This window comes from Centropristis striata, chromosome 7, assembly GCF_030273125.1.
Source record: "Centropristis striata isolate RG_2023a ecotype Rhode Island chromosome 7, C.striata_1.0, whole genome shotgun sequence".
NCBI classification, from domain to species: Eukaryota; Metazoa; Chordata; class Actinopteri; order Perciformes; family Serranidae; genus Centropristis; species Centropristis striata.
In genome coordinates, this window is record NC_081523.1 from 2,254,777 (window position 1) to 2,272,274 (window position 17,498).

The 17,498-nt window shown below is 32.7% G+C and overlaps 1 protein-coding gene across 1 annotated transcript in view; it reads left to right on the forward strand.

The window, feature by feature from the left end:
* tmem175 (transmembrane protein 175) overlaps positions 1-7,338 on the forward strand; it is a 10,125-nt gene extending 2,787 nt beyond the window's left edge. Inside the window, exons 4-10 of the mRNA XM_059337404.1 lie at positions 68-119; positions 1,226-1,261; positions 1,534-1,617; positions 2,588-2,752; positions 3,866-3,944; positions 4,691-4,826; positions 6,388-7,338. Coding sequence (XP_059193387.1) covers positions 68-119; positions 1,226-1,261; positions 1,534-1,617; positions 2,588-2,752; positions 3,866-3,944; positions 4,691-4,826; positions 6,388-7,060 — 1,225 coding nt within the window. The 3' untranslated portion in view covers positions 7,061-7,338. The remainder of the gene's footprint in view (positions 1-67; positions 120-1,225; positions 1,262-1,533; positions 1,618-2,587; positions 2,753-3,865; positions 3,945-4,690; positions 4,827-6,387) is intronic.
* The last annotated feature ends 10,160 nt before the right edge of the window (positions 7,339-17,498 follow it).

A 17,498-nucleotide genomic window follows, 5' to 3' on the forward strand; every position in this document is an offset into this window, starting at 1 on the left:
TAATAAATAGATCAGTTTTAAGGGTTAAAATGCATCACTTCCTCATTCTTTGTGTTCATTTTTTCAGGTTATTTCAAGTAATTGTTCGCATCGATGACTGTCTCGCTCTGCTGAACCTCGTGAGTACAATAATTAATTATGTTATTGGAAACATCTTCTATTAATTCTATTCACTCTATGGAGTCTTATAGGGCTATTTTGTCCATTTTTGAATCCTTTTCATGTCTTTTTAAGTCATTTTGTGTCTTTTATGGTCATTTGTGTCTTTTTGAGTCTTTTTTCGTCATTTTGTGTCTTTTTGGTCATTTTGTGTCTTTTTTTGGTCATTTTGTGTCTTTTGTTGTGTCCTTTTTAGTTATTTTGTGTCTTTTTGGTCATTTTGTGTCTTTTTTTGTCATTTGTTTCTTTTTGAGTCTTTTTTGGTCATTTTGTGTCTTTTTTGTGTATTTTTTGGTCATTTTGTGTCTGTTGTTGTGTCTTTTTTAGTCATTTTGTGTCTTTTTTTGGTCATTTTGTGTCTTTTGTTGTGTCTTTTTTAGTCATTTTGTGTCTGTTGTTGTGTCTTTTTTAGTTATTTTGTGTCTTTTTTTGTCATTTTGTGTCTTTTTGGTCATTTTGTGTCTTTTTTTTAGTCATTTTGTGTCTTTTTTTGTCATTTGTTTCTTTTTGAGTCTTTTTTGGTCATTTTGTGTATTTTTTTGTCATTTTGTGTCTTTTTTTGGGTCATTTTGTGTCTTGTTTTGGTAAATTTTTGTCTTTTTTGTGTCTTTTTTTGTGTCTTTTTTGGTCATTTTGTGTCTTTTTTGGGTCTGCTTTGTTTTACGTCTGGATGTGGTGAAGAAGCCCTTCTTTGGCGCTTTTGGAGCCTCCAGAGGGTTAATTAATAAATCAGTTTTAACTATGTAACAGAAGTGATCACTGACACTGAATTAAACATGTTTTTGCACAACAAATAAGCCGTTTGTCTGCATAGAAAAAGTCTCAGATATTTCATTTAAACTTGAGAAAAACTGGCGCAAAAACAAAAATTGTGTGCACACATTTTTGTTCAGTTTACATCATAATAATACTCTATAAAATATAAATAATGTAGCAGTTTTTCATGCCCTGCAGACAGAAAAGAGTCACATGTTCTGTGTTGTTATTTAAAGATTGAACTTGTAGGTGAAACTGGTCGTTTCCTTCTTCTCTCTAACATGAACTTCTGCTTTCGGTGATATTTCAGGCGTGTATGATGCTGATCACTTTCCTCCCGTACACGGTCAGTAGAAACACACTCACTCTGTTTATATCACACTAATAAACTGTTACTGTTTATATCACATTAATAAACTGTTATTGTTTATATCGCACTAATAAACTGATCAGTGGACTGATTGATCTGTTATTGCTGCAGTTTTTTACCTGTTTTATCCTTTTTAATCCTTTTTATAATTGGACTTTTATGCTTTTAACCTGTAGCACTTTAAGATTTCCTTTAATGTAAAGTGCATTATAAATAAAATGTATTATTATTATTGTTATTTTTATTAGTTCTCTCTGATGGCGACCTTCCCTGAGAACATTCTTGGGATTTTACTCTTCTGTGGCTGTGTGATGGTGATGGGCGTCATCCAGGTGAGCCGATCACAGCGATTGATTAACCTCAGAATTAATCAATAGGGAAGTTCAGGGATTTGGGATTAAGTATTTTTTTTTGTCAAATAGGTGGAATTACTTTAAGTAATGGTATTATACTGTATTAATATGTTCTTATTCATTTGTTATTTAATTATTTTATTAATTCTGTTGTCTGACATTATTTATTCTTTTTATTTACTTTTATTTTCTTAATTCTGTTGTTTGGCAATATTTATTTATTTACCCATTTTATTTCTTAATTCTGTTTGACATTTTTTTTTATTCACTTTATTTTATAAATTATTTTGTTTGACATGGTTATTTACTATTTTTTATTTACTAATTTTATTAATTGTTGTTTGACATTTATTATTATTTTTTATTTTTCTATTTAATTAATTCTGTTTGGGATTATTTATTTATTTATTTGCCTATTTTATTTTCTTAATTCAGTTTTTTTTACATTTATTTATTTTCTAATTTTTAACATTTATATACACTCATTTTATTTGATTAATTCTGTTGTTTGACATTGTTATTAATTAATTCATTTGTTTATTTTATTTTCTAAATTCTGTTTGGCATTTATTTTTTTGTAATTTTTAACATTTACCTATTTCCTTTTCTTAATTCAGTTTGAAATCATTTTTCAATTAAATTCATTTGATTTACTTTTTTTAAATTTTATTTTCCCAATTTGTTGCATTTTGTTTTCCTGATTGACTTATTTATCTTGATGTATGTTTCAATATCATATATTTTATTAACACAAAAGCAAACTTCACCCTGTTCAGATACTTCTGTGAATAAAGCTTCACAATAAAGATATTTAAAACTGTGGAATTAACCAGCACGTCTTCACAAACAGCAAATTATTCTGTGAAGCAAAATAAAATCTTAACTAGATGTTTTTTAGTGTGAATATTGACATGTCTAGTGTGATAACCTCTACTTCCTGTGTTTCCAGTGTGTGATCGTGCTGTACGCCTTCAGCCGTCCCTTCCTGCTCAACGATCAGATCCAGATCTCAGAGAACCAGACCTTCTACAAACATCACATCCTCAAAGTCATCATGAGGGTTCCCATCATGTGCTTCTTCGCCAGCATCTTCTCCTTCATCTTCTTCCAGCTGGTCAGTTCCTCCTCTTCATCACTCCAACACGTTAACATCTGGAGATCAGACAGTCAGAGATCGACTGGTGATGGATGCAGTCGTTGGAATATGTTGTAGATAATCGGTCTCAAACTCTAACTACCTGGGGGCCGCTGGAGGCAGTATGAAAATGACTAAAAAAGACACAAAATGACCAAAAAAAGACAAATTAACTAAAAAAGACACAACAAAAGACACAAAATGACCCCAGAAGACAGAAAGGAAACTAAATTACCAAAAAAAAGACACAAAATTACAACAAAAGAAAATACTGAAAAAACACTAAATTACTTTAAAAAGACACAAAATGACTGAAAAATACACAGAATTACCAAAGTCACAAAATAATTTAAAAAAGACACAAAATGACAGAAAGAAAACTATATTACTTAAAAAAGAGACAAAATTACCAAAAAAAGGACAAAATTACAACAAAAGAAAATACTGAAAAAAACATTAAATTACTTTAAAAATACACAGAATTACCAAAGTCACAAAATAATTTAAAAAAGACACAAAATGACAGAAAGAAAACTATATTACTTAAAAAAGAAACAAAATTACCAAAAAAGACAAAATTACAACAAAAAAATACTGAAAAAACACAAAATTACTTTAAAAAGACACAACATGACTAAAAATACACAGAATTACCAAAACGACACAATAATATTTAAAAAAGACAATTATCTTAAAAAAAGACAAAAAATGACCAAAAAAAGTAATTAAAGGGACCTTCCACACACAACGCGGTAAAGCACCATTCATATAAAACTCACATTAAACTTTCATATCAAGGTGGGGGCCACAAAATATCATCACGAGGGCCACAATTGGCCCACGGGCCGCCAGTTTGAGACCCATGTTGCAGGGCTTCATTACCTCAGTTTCAGCAGGAGTACAGTAAAACAACAGGCCTGATTTTTATGAAACTTGGTAGAAAGTCGCAGCATTAGCCGAGAAAGAATCTTTTCAACTTTGGAGCCAAATCACAGAACGAATCTCAACCATCCAGCAGTTTAAAACACAAAGATATTCTGTTTAAATGATCTAAATCTTTCCTGTCCAGTAACATTTTCTTTTTGTCTCCAGTCGTACGTCCTGCTGGCCATCGTCATCTTCCTGCCCTACATCTCTCAGTCTCTGAAGTGGTGTCGCAGCAAAGCCATCGGTAAGCCTCAGCTTTTATTCTGAAAGTCCTGTCAATAGCATAAATTAATATGCATTTATTTTAGAATGACTTGTGTAATGTGGGCCACATTCTCAATATGAGATGATACGATATTATAGTTAGATTTTAAACATTCTGCAACATTTATTATCTTTATTCAGCTGCATATAATGTCCCCATAGGAACTATAACTTCAGTTTTTTTAGCTATTAAGATAAAGATTTTAGTCTGTTCATTTAATTTAATTTTTTCAGCAAAATGTGATTGTGTGACTGTACGGAGATTTTTAACAAAGCAACTTGTTTAAAAGGGTTCAGCAGCTGCTTCAGCTACTGGAGAATTATATAATTATTATAAATTACGGATAAATTAAAATTATATAAAACATCTAAACTCTGCACCACCTTGCAGCATGAAAAGCGTTTTTTTTTATTATTCTAGTACCACAAAAAGTTCTTTGTATGTGCAAGAAAATACACATTTTATCAGCTCACTTTCTATTTTAAAGAATATTTGAATGTACTTTTATATTTTTTCCTACATATTTTATCTGCACGTCTTCAGTCTTAAATTTTCATATATGTCTGTCTCTTTTAAATGCTTTTAATGTAAATAAACTTGCCTTGCAATATTAATCATGTATAAAACACAATATTGATACTTGGTGGCAGATTATTGATACAGTATTGCCTCCCTTTGCTGTATCTCCCCCTGACTAACCCTAACCCCCCCCCCCGGTGTCTCAGGCCAGGTGGCGGAGTCTCCAGACGCCATGTTGTTCTACAGCTACCTGCCCAACGAGCCGCTCAACAAGGACCGGGTCGAAGCGTTCAGCGACGGAGTTTACGCCATCGTAGCGACGCTGCTCATCCTCGACATATGGTCAGTTTCAAAACCATCCATAAATGATTGAATAATGAATAGAAAACAGGTTAGACATGAAGAAAAAACACAAACTTTAGCATCAGGAGACTCTGTGACCACATTTAATGCAACTAACATGTTGCATCTGGCGCCGGAATAATCAAAAATATTTTTTTTTTTCGGGGAAAATTTTGCTACACAAGTTGCTGAACTGAAATAAAAAAAACCTGTATATATTGCATATCCACTTTTTGCTCACAAGTAGTTAGTAAAAGGTGTTAGGTTTTGTTGGAAAGCCAACACTGTTAATGTTTAGTTAACTTGTTCATTGAACTAAGTTCCATTCATTAATAACTTGTTTCTCTGTAAATTTTCATTTGTCCCACGCTCTTGAACGCACCATAGTTGTTCCGACGCTATTGAATGCACCATACTTGCCGAGTGAAGTGCCCTGCTGTGAATATTAGTTTTCTCTTGATACAGCGGCGGACAGATTGTAATTTCTCCTTTTTTTTTAGGTGTCATCTAAAATAGTGTTGTGGTTATAACTGTTTTGCTGTTGACGTAGAGTGACTTAGATTAGTAAGACGAGTTATTAATTAGCATGAACCCTGATGACAAATTAGGTAAAGCAACATTTTCAAGGTTTTATTTATTTAAATAAAATAATTAATTCTAATTGACATCTTTTAATTTGTTTTATTTATTTACTTATTTTATTTTGTTAATTCTGTTGTTTGACATTATTTATTAATTTTAGTTGTTTTACTTTTATATTAATTTTGTTAATTCTGTTTGACGTTATTAAATTTTTTTATTTGACTCATTTTGTTTTCTTTATTCAGTTTTACGTTATTTATTTTTTTATCTATTTATTTTCTTAATTCTTTGACATTATTTATTTACTTTTATTTTCTTAATTCTGTTTGACATTTATTTATTTATTTACTTTTATTTTCTTAATTCTGTTGTTTGATGTTATTTCATTTTTCAATATATTAACCCATTTTATATTCTTGATTTTGTTGTTTGAACTTATTTATTTACTTATTTTATTGTCTATTGTCTTTTTTTATAGTTTTTTATTGTCTTAAAGCAACATTTTCAAGGTTTTAATTGATTTTTACCATTCTTGATATAAAAATATGAAACAGCAACCTGTGCCAGACGTTATATAAATATAAATAACTTTAGGGAATTAACGTGTTAAAATATTTCTGGAAATGTTTCCAATTAACAACTTCATCCTCACAAACACAGATTTTGCTCAAATTGTAGCAAAGTAAAACCATCATGGATGAGTTATGGTGTAATAAAACAAGACTCTTGTTATTGTTTATTGTAAGAAACGAGCCTCTTGTTCTTGTTTATTGTAAGAAACGAGCGTCTTGTTATTGTTTATTGTAAGAAATGAGCGTCTTGTTATTGTTTATTGTAAGAAACGAGCGTCTTGTTATTGTTTATTGTAAGAAACGAGCCTCTTGTTCTTGTTTATTTAAATAAAACAAGCCTCTTTTTATTGTTTATTTTAATAAAACGAGCCTCTTGTTATTGTTTACCTGTTTGTGTGTTCCTGCAGCGAGGACAACGTCCCCGACCCGTCGGTGGTGAAGAACCAGTTTGGCGGCAGCCTGGTCTCGGCGCTGCAGGTCTACGGTCCCGAGTACCTGGCCTACTTCGGCTCCTTCGCCACGGTGGGGCTGCTGTGGTTCGTGCACCACTCGCTCTTCCTCCACGTGACGAAGACGACGCGCTCCATGGGCCTCCTCAACACCTTCTCGCTGGCGTTCGTGGGCGGTTTGCCGCTGGCCTACCAGCTGACGCACGAGTTCCCGCGCAACTCCCGCAACGAGCTGGAGGCCATCCAGATCAGCTGCGTCATCATCTTCTTCGCCGGCATCTTCCAGCTCGCCATCTGGGTGGTGGCGCTGTACAACGAGCGGGAAACGCTGCACCCGTACGTGCGCTACGGCGGCCGCGAGCACGCCTTCATGCTGGCCAAGCTGGCCCTGTACCCGTGCGTCGCTCTGGGGACCTTCTTCCTCACCTGCATCCTGAGCCGCTTCAGCGCTCAGATCTTCCACCTGATGGAGATCACGGTGCCCGTGGCGTTCCTGGTGCTGAGGCTGCTGGTCCGTGTCGGGCTGGCGCTGCTGCGCCTCCTTTTCTGTCCCGAGCGGCCGGAGCAGCGGGACCTCCTGGAGGAGGGCGAGGACGAGGCCAGGGTCCCCTTTAACCCGTTAGTTACATAACGGGGACGGGGAAAAAAAGGGGCGGAGAGAAACCTGACGGAGCAGTGAGGTGTCGATGCTAATGCTAATGCTAATGCTACGTCTCTGAGAGAGTTACTGGAGGAGATTGAAACTGGAATCACACAGATTCTGTGTGCAGCGTTTAAACTGGTTTTAATGTGGAGCAGGATTAGTAAACAGGATCAGAGAGATGTTGAAGTAGAGCAGAGACAGAAATACTGACAGACGAAGAGGAACCAGACTGGAAAAAAAGGGTCTAAAAACCAGATCAAACAGTAAATCTGAGGGAAATGATCTTGCTGCATGGACAGATAATTTACCTTGACAAGATTTATTAAATTAAGATTATTAAATCTAGAAATAAGCATGTTGAACACTTATGAATATATTATATATCTTATAATATTCTAATAAGAAATCTTGTCAGGTAAAATTGTCTGATAAACTAACAAAAAATGATCAAAAAAGGATGTAAAATGACAAAAAAACACACAAAATGACAAAAAATATATGTAAAATTAACCAAAAATGACACACATTGTCTTTTTTTTGTCATTTGACATCTTTTTGGTCATTTTGTTTTTTGTTTGTGTGTCATTTTCAGTAAACTTTACATATTTTTTTGTCCTTCGTGTCTTTTTTTTGTCCTTTTACATCCTTTTTTGCTCATTTAGTATTTTGTGTGTGTCGTTTTTGGTTAATTAATCAGATAGTCAGATAATTTACCCTGACACGATTTCTTAAATTAACATTATTAAATCTAGAAATAAACATGTTGAACGCTTAGAATAATATAAGATATGTAATATATTTATAATAAGAAATCTTGTCAGGTGAAATTATCTGACTATCTGAATAACTAACCAAAAATGACAAAAACCAAAATGATCAAGAAAGGATGTAAAATGACAAAAAAAATACACAAAATGACAAAAAATATATGTAAAATTAACCAAAAATGACACATTGTCTTTTTTTGTCATTTTACATCTTTTTTGGTCATTTTGTTTTTTGTTTGTGTGTCATTTTCAGTAAATTTTACATATTTTTTTTGTCATTTTACATATTTTTTTGTCCTTCCGTGTCTTTTTTTTGTCCTTTTACATCCTTTTTTGCTCATTTAGTATTTTGTGTGTGTCGTTTTTGGTTAATTAATCAGATAGTCAGATAATTTCACTTGACACGATTTCTTAAATTAACATTATTAAATCTAGAAATAAACATGTTGAACACTTAGAATAATATAAGATATATAATATATTCATAATAAGAAATCTTGTCAGGTGAAATTATATGACTATCTGATTAACTAACCAAAAATGACACACAAAACAAAATGATCAAAAAAAGGATGTAAAATGACAAAAAAAAAATACACAAAATGACAAAAAATATATGTAAAATTAACCAAAAATGACACATTTTGTCTTTTTGTCATTTTACATCTTTTTGGTCATTTTGTTTTTTGTTTGTGTGTCATTTTCAGTAAATTTTTCATATTTTTTTTGTCATTTTACATATTTTTTCGTCCTTTTACATCCTTTTTTGATCATTTTGTTTTTTGTGTGTCATTTTTGGTTAATTAATCAGATAGTCAGATAATTTCACTTGACAAGATTTCTTAAATTAAGATTATTAAATCTAGAAATAAGCATGTTGAACACTTAAAATAAGAAATTAACTCTTAAAACAAGATAAATTAAAGCTGCCACCTGATGATTATTTGGTTCTTACCAAGATAAAAAAAAACAAAAAACTTTAGATTTAGAAGTGTTAGATCATTTATCTTGTTTAAAGAGTTAATTTATTATTTTAAGCGTTCAGTATGCTTATTTCTAGATTTAATAATCTTAATTTAATAAATCTTGTCAAGGTAAATTATCTGTCCATGCAGCAAGATCATTTCCCTCAGATTTAGAGTTTTTATCTGGTTTTTAGACCTTTTTTTTTTTGCAGTGGACTCATCTGATTTCTTTATACAGCAGCTTTAAGATTAATATTAATGCTACATTTGATTAGCAGATAAACCAAAACCCCTAAGATGTTTTTTTCCACTTTGATTTTAAAGCTTCACGTGTCTGGAAGAAGGAAAAAAGATCAAAAATGAGAACGGCTCATTTGTTTTCTGGGATGGGTTCCAGTCAAAGGAAGATGACGCATTACAAGCTATGAAACGCCACTGGAGAGAATAATTTCTTAATATTTATTTCAGTGACATTTAGCATTAAAAAAAAATTGGTAAGCAGGGACGTTCGTAAACGTTTTGACAGTCTCGTAAGTTAATTTTCTCACAATTTGTCCGTCTGAAAAATGCCATTTTTGTGTCTGTCCTGTAAGAAATGGGTCCAATATTTAATTTGGTGTCTCCAGGACAGAAGGCTCATTTTCATTTCTCTAATTGGAATCAACAGAGCTGCTGCTAGCCTCCTAAAGGGGCGTGGCCTCTTATTAACTGCCTGTGATGTCAGTGAGCTCAGTTTGTGATTATAATACGCTTCATTAAACAGAAAAACAGCTTTTTATAATCATAGCTGCGTGTCAGTGCCAAGTAAAGATGAACGCTCCGTCCAGCTGGTTTGGTTTAAATTCTGCGTCCGTTCATTATTTATTTAGCTGATATTTAACATCAGGCGTGTTGCAGAAAACAAGTAGTTAAATATTTTGTGCACGACACGTAAAGTTTTGTTTTTTTCTCAAATCCGTCCCGTTCTTTTCCTTCGGAGAACCTGAGAGCTCACAGCGCTGAAACTAGAGAAAACACAATAAAATACATAAAAATACACAAAACACAAGCAAACTGAGAAAACATCTTCAATGTGACAACACAAGAGCAGCATTTAGAAAAAAAAGACCACAACACAACAGAAGTGTTTCCAGAGGACACTTAAAAGTGATGCACACGTCTGGACACGCTGATATCACAAGATTATATTACAAGATAAATATAATTTCATGTTATAACGGTATAACGTGAAATTATCACATTATTTCATGATATTTTCATGTTTTAACGTGATATATAGCGTTAGCCTGCTAGCGTTAGCCTGCTAGCCCGTATCAATCAAATTGCAGTTAGCCCTTTGATGAACAACATGGTTCTAAAGTGACCCGACTAAGTTTTTATATTCTATATCTTTGCAATGAATTAATTTGACACGCTTAAATTTGATTATAAAACGTTATTTCGCAATAATTATAATTTCACGTTATAACAATCATAGCGTGCTAACGTTAACGGGCTAGCAAGACCAAGACCAACTAAAACATGTTTCATTCATTCATTTGATTTGTTTAACTGCAATGTGATTGATACAGGCTAGCGGGCTAACGCTAGCAGGCTAACACTGTATATCACATTATAACATGAAAATAACATTATCATGAAATAATGTAAAAGTAACTGACAGATTTCTGGTGTTTTCTAGTAACTAAATGCTGAATTTGCTCTTTCACACTGTGCAAAATCTTTTTTTTTTAGTGTCAAATGACAAAAACTGTCACGTTTTGTTTTGTGAATAAATCTGAAGTTGTTGCTCCAGCGTCAAATTCAGCGAAATTAAACGTGAAATTATAATTATCTTGAAATAACGTGATAATATCCAGCGTGTCCAGACGTGTGCATCACTTTTAAGTGTCCTCTGGAAACACTTCTGTTGTGTTGTGGTCTTTGTTTTCTAAATGCTGCTCTTGTGTTGTTGATTGATGAAGATGTTTTCTCAGTTTGTTTGCTTGTTTTGTGTATTTGTTTGTGTTTTCTCTAGTTGCAGCTTTGAGCCCTCAGGGCCACCGTACCAACAGACTTTTGACCTGTTTATTGTGGCGTTTGCACTTTTACTGAACAGGTTCGGCCATAAAACTGCAGTTGCACTATTTTAATGTTTCATCCTGATATTTGTGTTGTAGCTCCCACTGGAATATAATCTCACTTTTTCACCTTTTTTTATTATTCATGTGTTGTGGCTTTTTTCTTCTGTTTCTGTCTTTTTATGTGAATTAACAAGACGACTGTGCACTTAAAGGACCCCTGAAACTGTTTATTTAAAGGGACATGTTGGTTTAATGTTGTTATTTCATTCTACAAGCCAGTTTAACTGTAAATTATGGGTTTTTTTGGAGTTTTTTTGTTAAATCAGGTGTCATTAATTCCTCCAGCAGGGGTCACTGTTGTTTCTGTTTAATCGTCCTTTTGTCTCCTTCACGGCTGTAATGATGATGTTCTATCATGGTGTATAATTAATTATCTGTGTTTGATACTGACTCAAATCTGAGACGCACTTTAATGGAAACCTGTCAGGTGATGGAGAAGAATCACATCCATCAGCCACGACATTAAAACTCCTCGTTAATATTGTGTTCGTCCTGATAAAACAGACTCAATCAGACCTCTGTGAAGCAGTTTTGAATATCTGATCATCCTAAATTATTGGGGATTATCGGCCTATTATAAATCTATCGGTATCTGCATATACATTGTCAGATATGAACTGATATAAAACCTTTTTACAGAATATATAGTGCAGAAAAGGAAGCTTGAGTTGATTTAGAAATGGTTAACAGAGGCCGGATCCACAAAGCATTCTTAACCCTTTATCAGGCAAAGAACTATATTTGGTAACTTCAGGTAATATTTTGAGAAAAAAGTTGCAAATTTGCTAGATTAAAGTGGCAAATCTACATGAAAAAAGTTGCAGATTCACGAGAAAAAAGTGGGAAAAAAGCTACTTTTTTCTCCCAGATTCACCACTTTAAATCTCATAAATCTACGATTTTTTTTCTCGTAGATTTGCCACTTTAATGTCGTAGACTTTTTTCTCAAAATATTATTTTCATATGTTTTTTTTACACATTCTGGCAGTATGTAATATCCTCCTAAATTTGGAATTTGCAAGTATTTCAATGAGTGTCCTATTAAGGGTTAAAGTGGTGAATCTGGGAGAAAAAAGTTGCTTTTTTTCACTTCTCTGCGACTTTTTTCGCACAGATTTGCCACTTTAAATCTCTTAAATCTGCAACTTTTTTTCTTGTAGATTTGCCACTTTAATCTAGTAAATTTGCAACTTTTTTCTCTAAATATTACCTGAAGTTGCCAAATATAGTTCTTTGCCTGATAAAGGGTTAAGAAAAAAATGCTTCTTAAGTGCCACTTTTTTCTTCACTTTGCTCTAAAGACAAAATTTAAGAAGATTTGGTGTTCATGAAGAAATTCTGATCTTCTCTTTAGTTGTTTTTATTAACTTTCCTCTTAAGTTTTTTCCTCAGAGAACTTGAGAACAAATGAGATTCTTGAAAACAAAGTTTAGATTTCTTCTCATATTTCTTCACACCTATTTAGTTTAGCCCTAGACAATGTGTTAACAAGTTTTGTTCATTGAAGTTGGTCAGAGCAGTTTTTTCTTGTGAATGTATCACATAAAGCTTATTCTGCCAGTTGACATATAATGTAAATGTCCTTCAGTCTGTGTGACATGTAGGTTTATTCCTAGATTACACTACAATGTTCTCTAGTAAATCACTTGTTGTTGTATTTGATATTACTTCATTAATCACTATGAACATATACAGATAAAAATGTTTGTCATGCAAGAGATCTAAAGTTAAAATGTAAGAACTTCCTAAGTGAGAAAACTAAGAAGTTCCAAAGACATACGGCCATTTTCAAAAAAAAAATGTTTAGGAACATCTTTTTTTTTCCTTAAGAATTTGGAAAATTTGTGTGTGTTTTCAGTCTTGGCCTCAAAATCCCTTATCAGTCCGTTCCTTATATGAATAAACTTTACTTACTTCTGAAGTTCTGGATTTCCAGACTCGCTTACCTTTGCTCGTCACATGTATCCAGAGCTGGTTGTTCATGTTTTCTGCTTCCAGAGCTGTTTGTTTGTTTGTTTGTTTGTTTGGGTCCCTTTCCAGGTGACATTATAACGAGATAATCAAGGGGACTCTGTCCACCTGTCGGAGGTTTTAATGTCGTGGCTGATCTTTGTTTATCATTAAAAACTGTCAGATTTTCACTTTTTAAGACGAAGAAAACAACAATGTGCAGGTAAAGAAAAGCTGACTTGTGATTGGTTGATAAGTTCATTATTGGGGCATTTTTTTATTGTTTTGTTATCGTGTTTTTATTCTGTTTAATTAACAGATTCAGTTCTAAACTGAATTTGGAATCTGATTTTCTGTTTTATTTGTAATTATCTATAATCAGCTGGTTGATCACAAAGGGAGCAGAGTGTCACTTTATGATTTTTATGGAGGATTAAATGTTTTTGTTTGTAGTTTATTATGACACACTTCACAACCTAAAAACACAAAATTCTGTCAGATATTTTCAGCTTTATTTGTGTATTTTGACTCATAAATCAGCTTTTCTCTCGTCTGAGCTCAGAGAATCTTTCTCCAGATTTTCCCTTTGACAGATTTCTGTTGTTTTTAAATCGCTAAATGCTGAATTTGCTCTTTCACACTCTGCAAAATATATTTTTTATTTTAATGTCAAATGACAAAAACTGTCACGCTTTGTTGTTTTTGTTTCGTGAATAAATCTGAAGTTGTTGCTTCGGCGTCAAAGTGAATTCTTTGTCTTCGTCTTTAGGAAACATGAAGAATAATAAGATTAAATAAAGAGAAGTCTGTCAGTTTAAACGTAACATTTTATCTCATAATTATGACTTTTTGTCTTATATTTACACTTTTATCTTATGACTTTTCATCTCAATTTTGATTTTTTTTCTCATAATTTAGACTTCTCTCAAAATTATGATTTATAATAATTTCAACTTTTTCTCATAATTTCAATTTTTTATTTTATGGCTTTATCTCAAAATTATTTACCTTTATCTCATTATTTCCACTTTTTTTTTTTTTTTTTTAAATCTCATGACTTTTTATCTCAAAATTGACTTTTAATTCTCATAATTTGGACTTTTTATCTCATAATTTAAATTTTTTATCTCAGTCATGACTTTTTATCTAATTATTTAAACTTTTTTATCTCATAATTATGACTTTCTATCTTATAATTTCAACTTTTTATCTCATTATTTAACTTTTTATTTTATGACTTTCTATCTCATAATTATTATGACATATGAATATTTTGCATGTCAAAAGGATTATCAATTTATTGTGGTCCGTTTTATTCATGTTTTAGACTTTATGTATCCAGACTTTTTAGGAATGGAGGTTGTTAAAACAGGACACAAAAATACACATTTAGTCTTTTAAATGTGCTAAATAATTTTAAAATACTAACCAGCTTCAGTTATTATTATTATTAAAGCAGAGTCAAAGACATGAGAGTTTAAAGAAAAAGATCTTTATTCACCTCCGTACAGTAAACATCTTCACAATATCCCAAACAAGATATCAATCTGTGGTTTATACACGTTATTAACAACATTCCTCCTCATTTATAATCTTTATCCACTCCAAAAGCTATATTTATTTATTCATCATTAGAAATCATTTCTGCTCAAAGCAAATCAAACAAAATATACACAGAATGATAAATTAAAAACATCTGCAGTGCATCTTTACTGACGTTTGGGCGACTGAAACTATATTTTATTTTCTCTTCGAGTGTTTCACCTTCATAACTTCAATAAAAATATAAATTATTCCACACGATAACTTCCATCTAATCTCAACTACAACTGTGAATCTGTGGAGCCTCGAGTGTGCCCAAGGAATAATTCATACACAATTAATGGATTAATTAATGGATTAATGCATTTTAGTGACACTAAATAAATTAATTTAATTTAAATATAACGGTTGATTGTTTCCATAAAAACTACTGGAATTTTATTTTATTATTTGCCAATTAATGAGTCATCTTAATGTGAGTTTTGAGAATAAATTAATTGGTATTTTTTTGCATAATTTACTAAATATTTTCTGTTTTATATATATATATTATATATATATATTTATTTTAACTTAAACTGAAAGCAAATAATTTATTTAATTTGTATGGCTGGAACAATCAACAATTATTTTAATAATTATTAATTGTTTGAGTCATTTAACATTAAAAACTCAACTGAGAATTTTCTGGCATTTTTTTAAAAGACAAAAAATAATTATTTGACTTATTGAAAATGATTAGAAATTACCATTACATTTAAATAATTTACCAGAAACTAAATTATTAATTTAATAGGTTGAACAGTACTCTTTTAATTATTTTTTTTAATTATAAAAGAATAAACACAGACATTAATCAAGATAGTGATAAGATGATAATTGTGCAACTTTTTTATAGTTTTTGAAACCATAATTAAAATATAAATTTCTTAAAACACGTCATGGTTTTTTAATACTTTGATTAATTGACTGATAATAATGTTGATAATTATTCCAGTGGCACACTCCAGACTCCATATAAAACAGCTTTTTAAAAATAATAAAATAATAATCAAAATAATGTAAATAATTTGACCGTCTGCTGTTGTTGAGTTTTGGTCATTTTGCTTTAGTGAAACCGTCCAGATGTGACGTGTTGCTTCATCTTGTTCAAACCTGCTCTCCTAAAATAAAAAAATTACATTTCCAAAAACACAGAACTGCTTCATCAATTATGCTCCGAAGGAAAAACAGATTTCATAAATCTGTGAGGTCAGAAAAACAGAAACAATAATAATAACGACGTACAGAAGATATTTTAACCCAAACCATAAACCATAAACCCTTCCTTAAACAAAACCATGATCACGTTTAAACTGTGACTGTAATACTGGAAGAAAAAAAATGCATTTCCTTCAAAACATAATTGAGAATTCATCAGGAGACAATCAGAACGTTTACATGCAGTTTAATGGAGCTGTTTAAAAATAGATTCTGCCGTCTAATCAGACTGTCCTTGTTCCAGTTTACATTCAACTGAGAAAATCTAATAACTGACGGGACGCTAATGTGACCGTCTAATGTGACCGTCTAATGAACTACTGGCTAATGTGACACAGGCTAATGTGACCGTCTAATAAACTACCGGCTAATGTGACCGTCTAATGTGACCGTCTAATGAACTACCGTCTAATGTGACACAGGCTAATGTGACCGTCTAATGTGACCGGCTAATGTGACCGGCTAATGAACTACCGTCTAATGAGACACCGGCTAATGTGACCGGCTAATGTGACCGTCTAATGTGACCGGCTAATGTGTGACTGAGTCAGTACGTTTACATGACACATGACAAAAAAACAAATTATTGCCTTAATCTGACTATAACTGGACAACTGAAGCCGGTCACATTAGCCGGTCGTTCATTAGCCGATCACATTAGCCGGTCACATTAGCTAGTCGCATTAGACGGTCGCATTAGATGGTCGTTTATAAGCCGGTCGCACATTAGATGGTCACATTAACCGGTCACATTAGACGGTAGTTCATTAGACGGTCACATTAGACAGTCGTTTATTAGACGGTCTCATTAGACGGTTGTTTATTAGACGGTCACATTAGATGGACGCATTAGATGGTCGCATTAGCCGGTCACATTTGCATTGTTTTTAATTCTGTGTATTTTATTGTATTTTATTGCTGAATCTTTTCTATCTTCTTTGTACGGTGTCCTTGAGTGCCAAGAAAGGCGCCTCCAAATAAAATGTATTATTATTATTATTATTATTATTATTCTCATAGTTTTGCCATTTTTTTTCCTCATAAATCTGCAGCTTTTTTTGTTGCAAATTTGCCACTTTTAATCTTGTTAATCTGTGACTTTTTTCTTGCAGATTTTCTACTTTATATCTCGTAAATCTGCAACTTTTTCACATTAGCGCCTCATTAACCCGCTGAAACGACTCATATCTCCACCCAGTGGTGAGGAGGAGGACACGTTCTCGTCAGTTATTAGATTTTCTCAGTTGCATGTAAACTGGGACAAGAACAGAAGTCCTATTAGACGCCAGTATAGATTTTTAAGCTTATCTCCATTAAACTGTGCATGTAAACACACTGAGTGAAGCAGTAGTGTGTGTTCTGATTTATACAGTACAATACAGCTGGTCCCAACACAGTCCACCCAGCATCCCCCATTCACTTCAATGGGGAGAAAAACACCCTAAAACTTCTATGAGGAAAAAACATGAACAAATAAATAAAAACATCCTCTGAAGGAAGTGAAGCCATTGCACAGGCCACGAGAGTTAGTCAGCGGCTCCACATCCAAACTCGCCTCGACTCTTTTTTTTGTTTATTTTTCGGAACAAAGACAGGAAGTCAGACGACGGTTTGGAAGGCGGAGCTTAAATAACGGAAGGAAATCAGTGTTAATCAGACAGTGCTTTGGTAAACATTTCTCTCTGAAAAAAAATATTCAATCAGAGTCTCATCCTAGAACGTAACGCTCTTTTTTCCCAACGCATCGTCTTGTGATTCGTCACAAACGCCGACAAAAGACTTCCTGCAGAATTAAATAATCCAACCGGCGTTCTGAGGA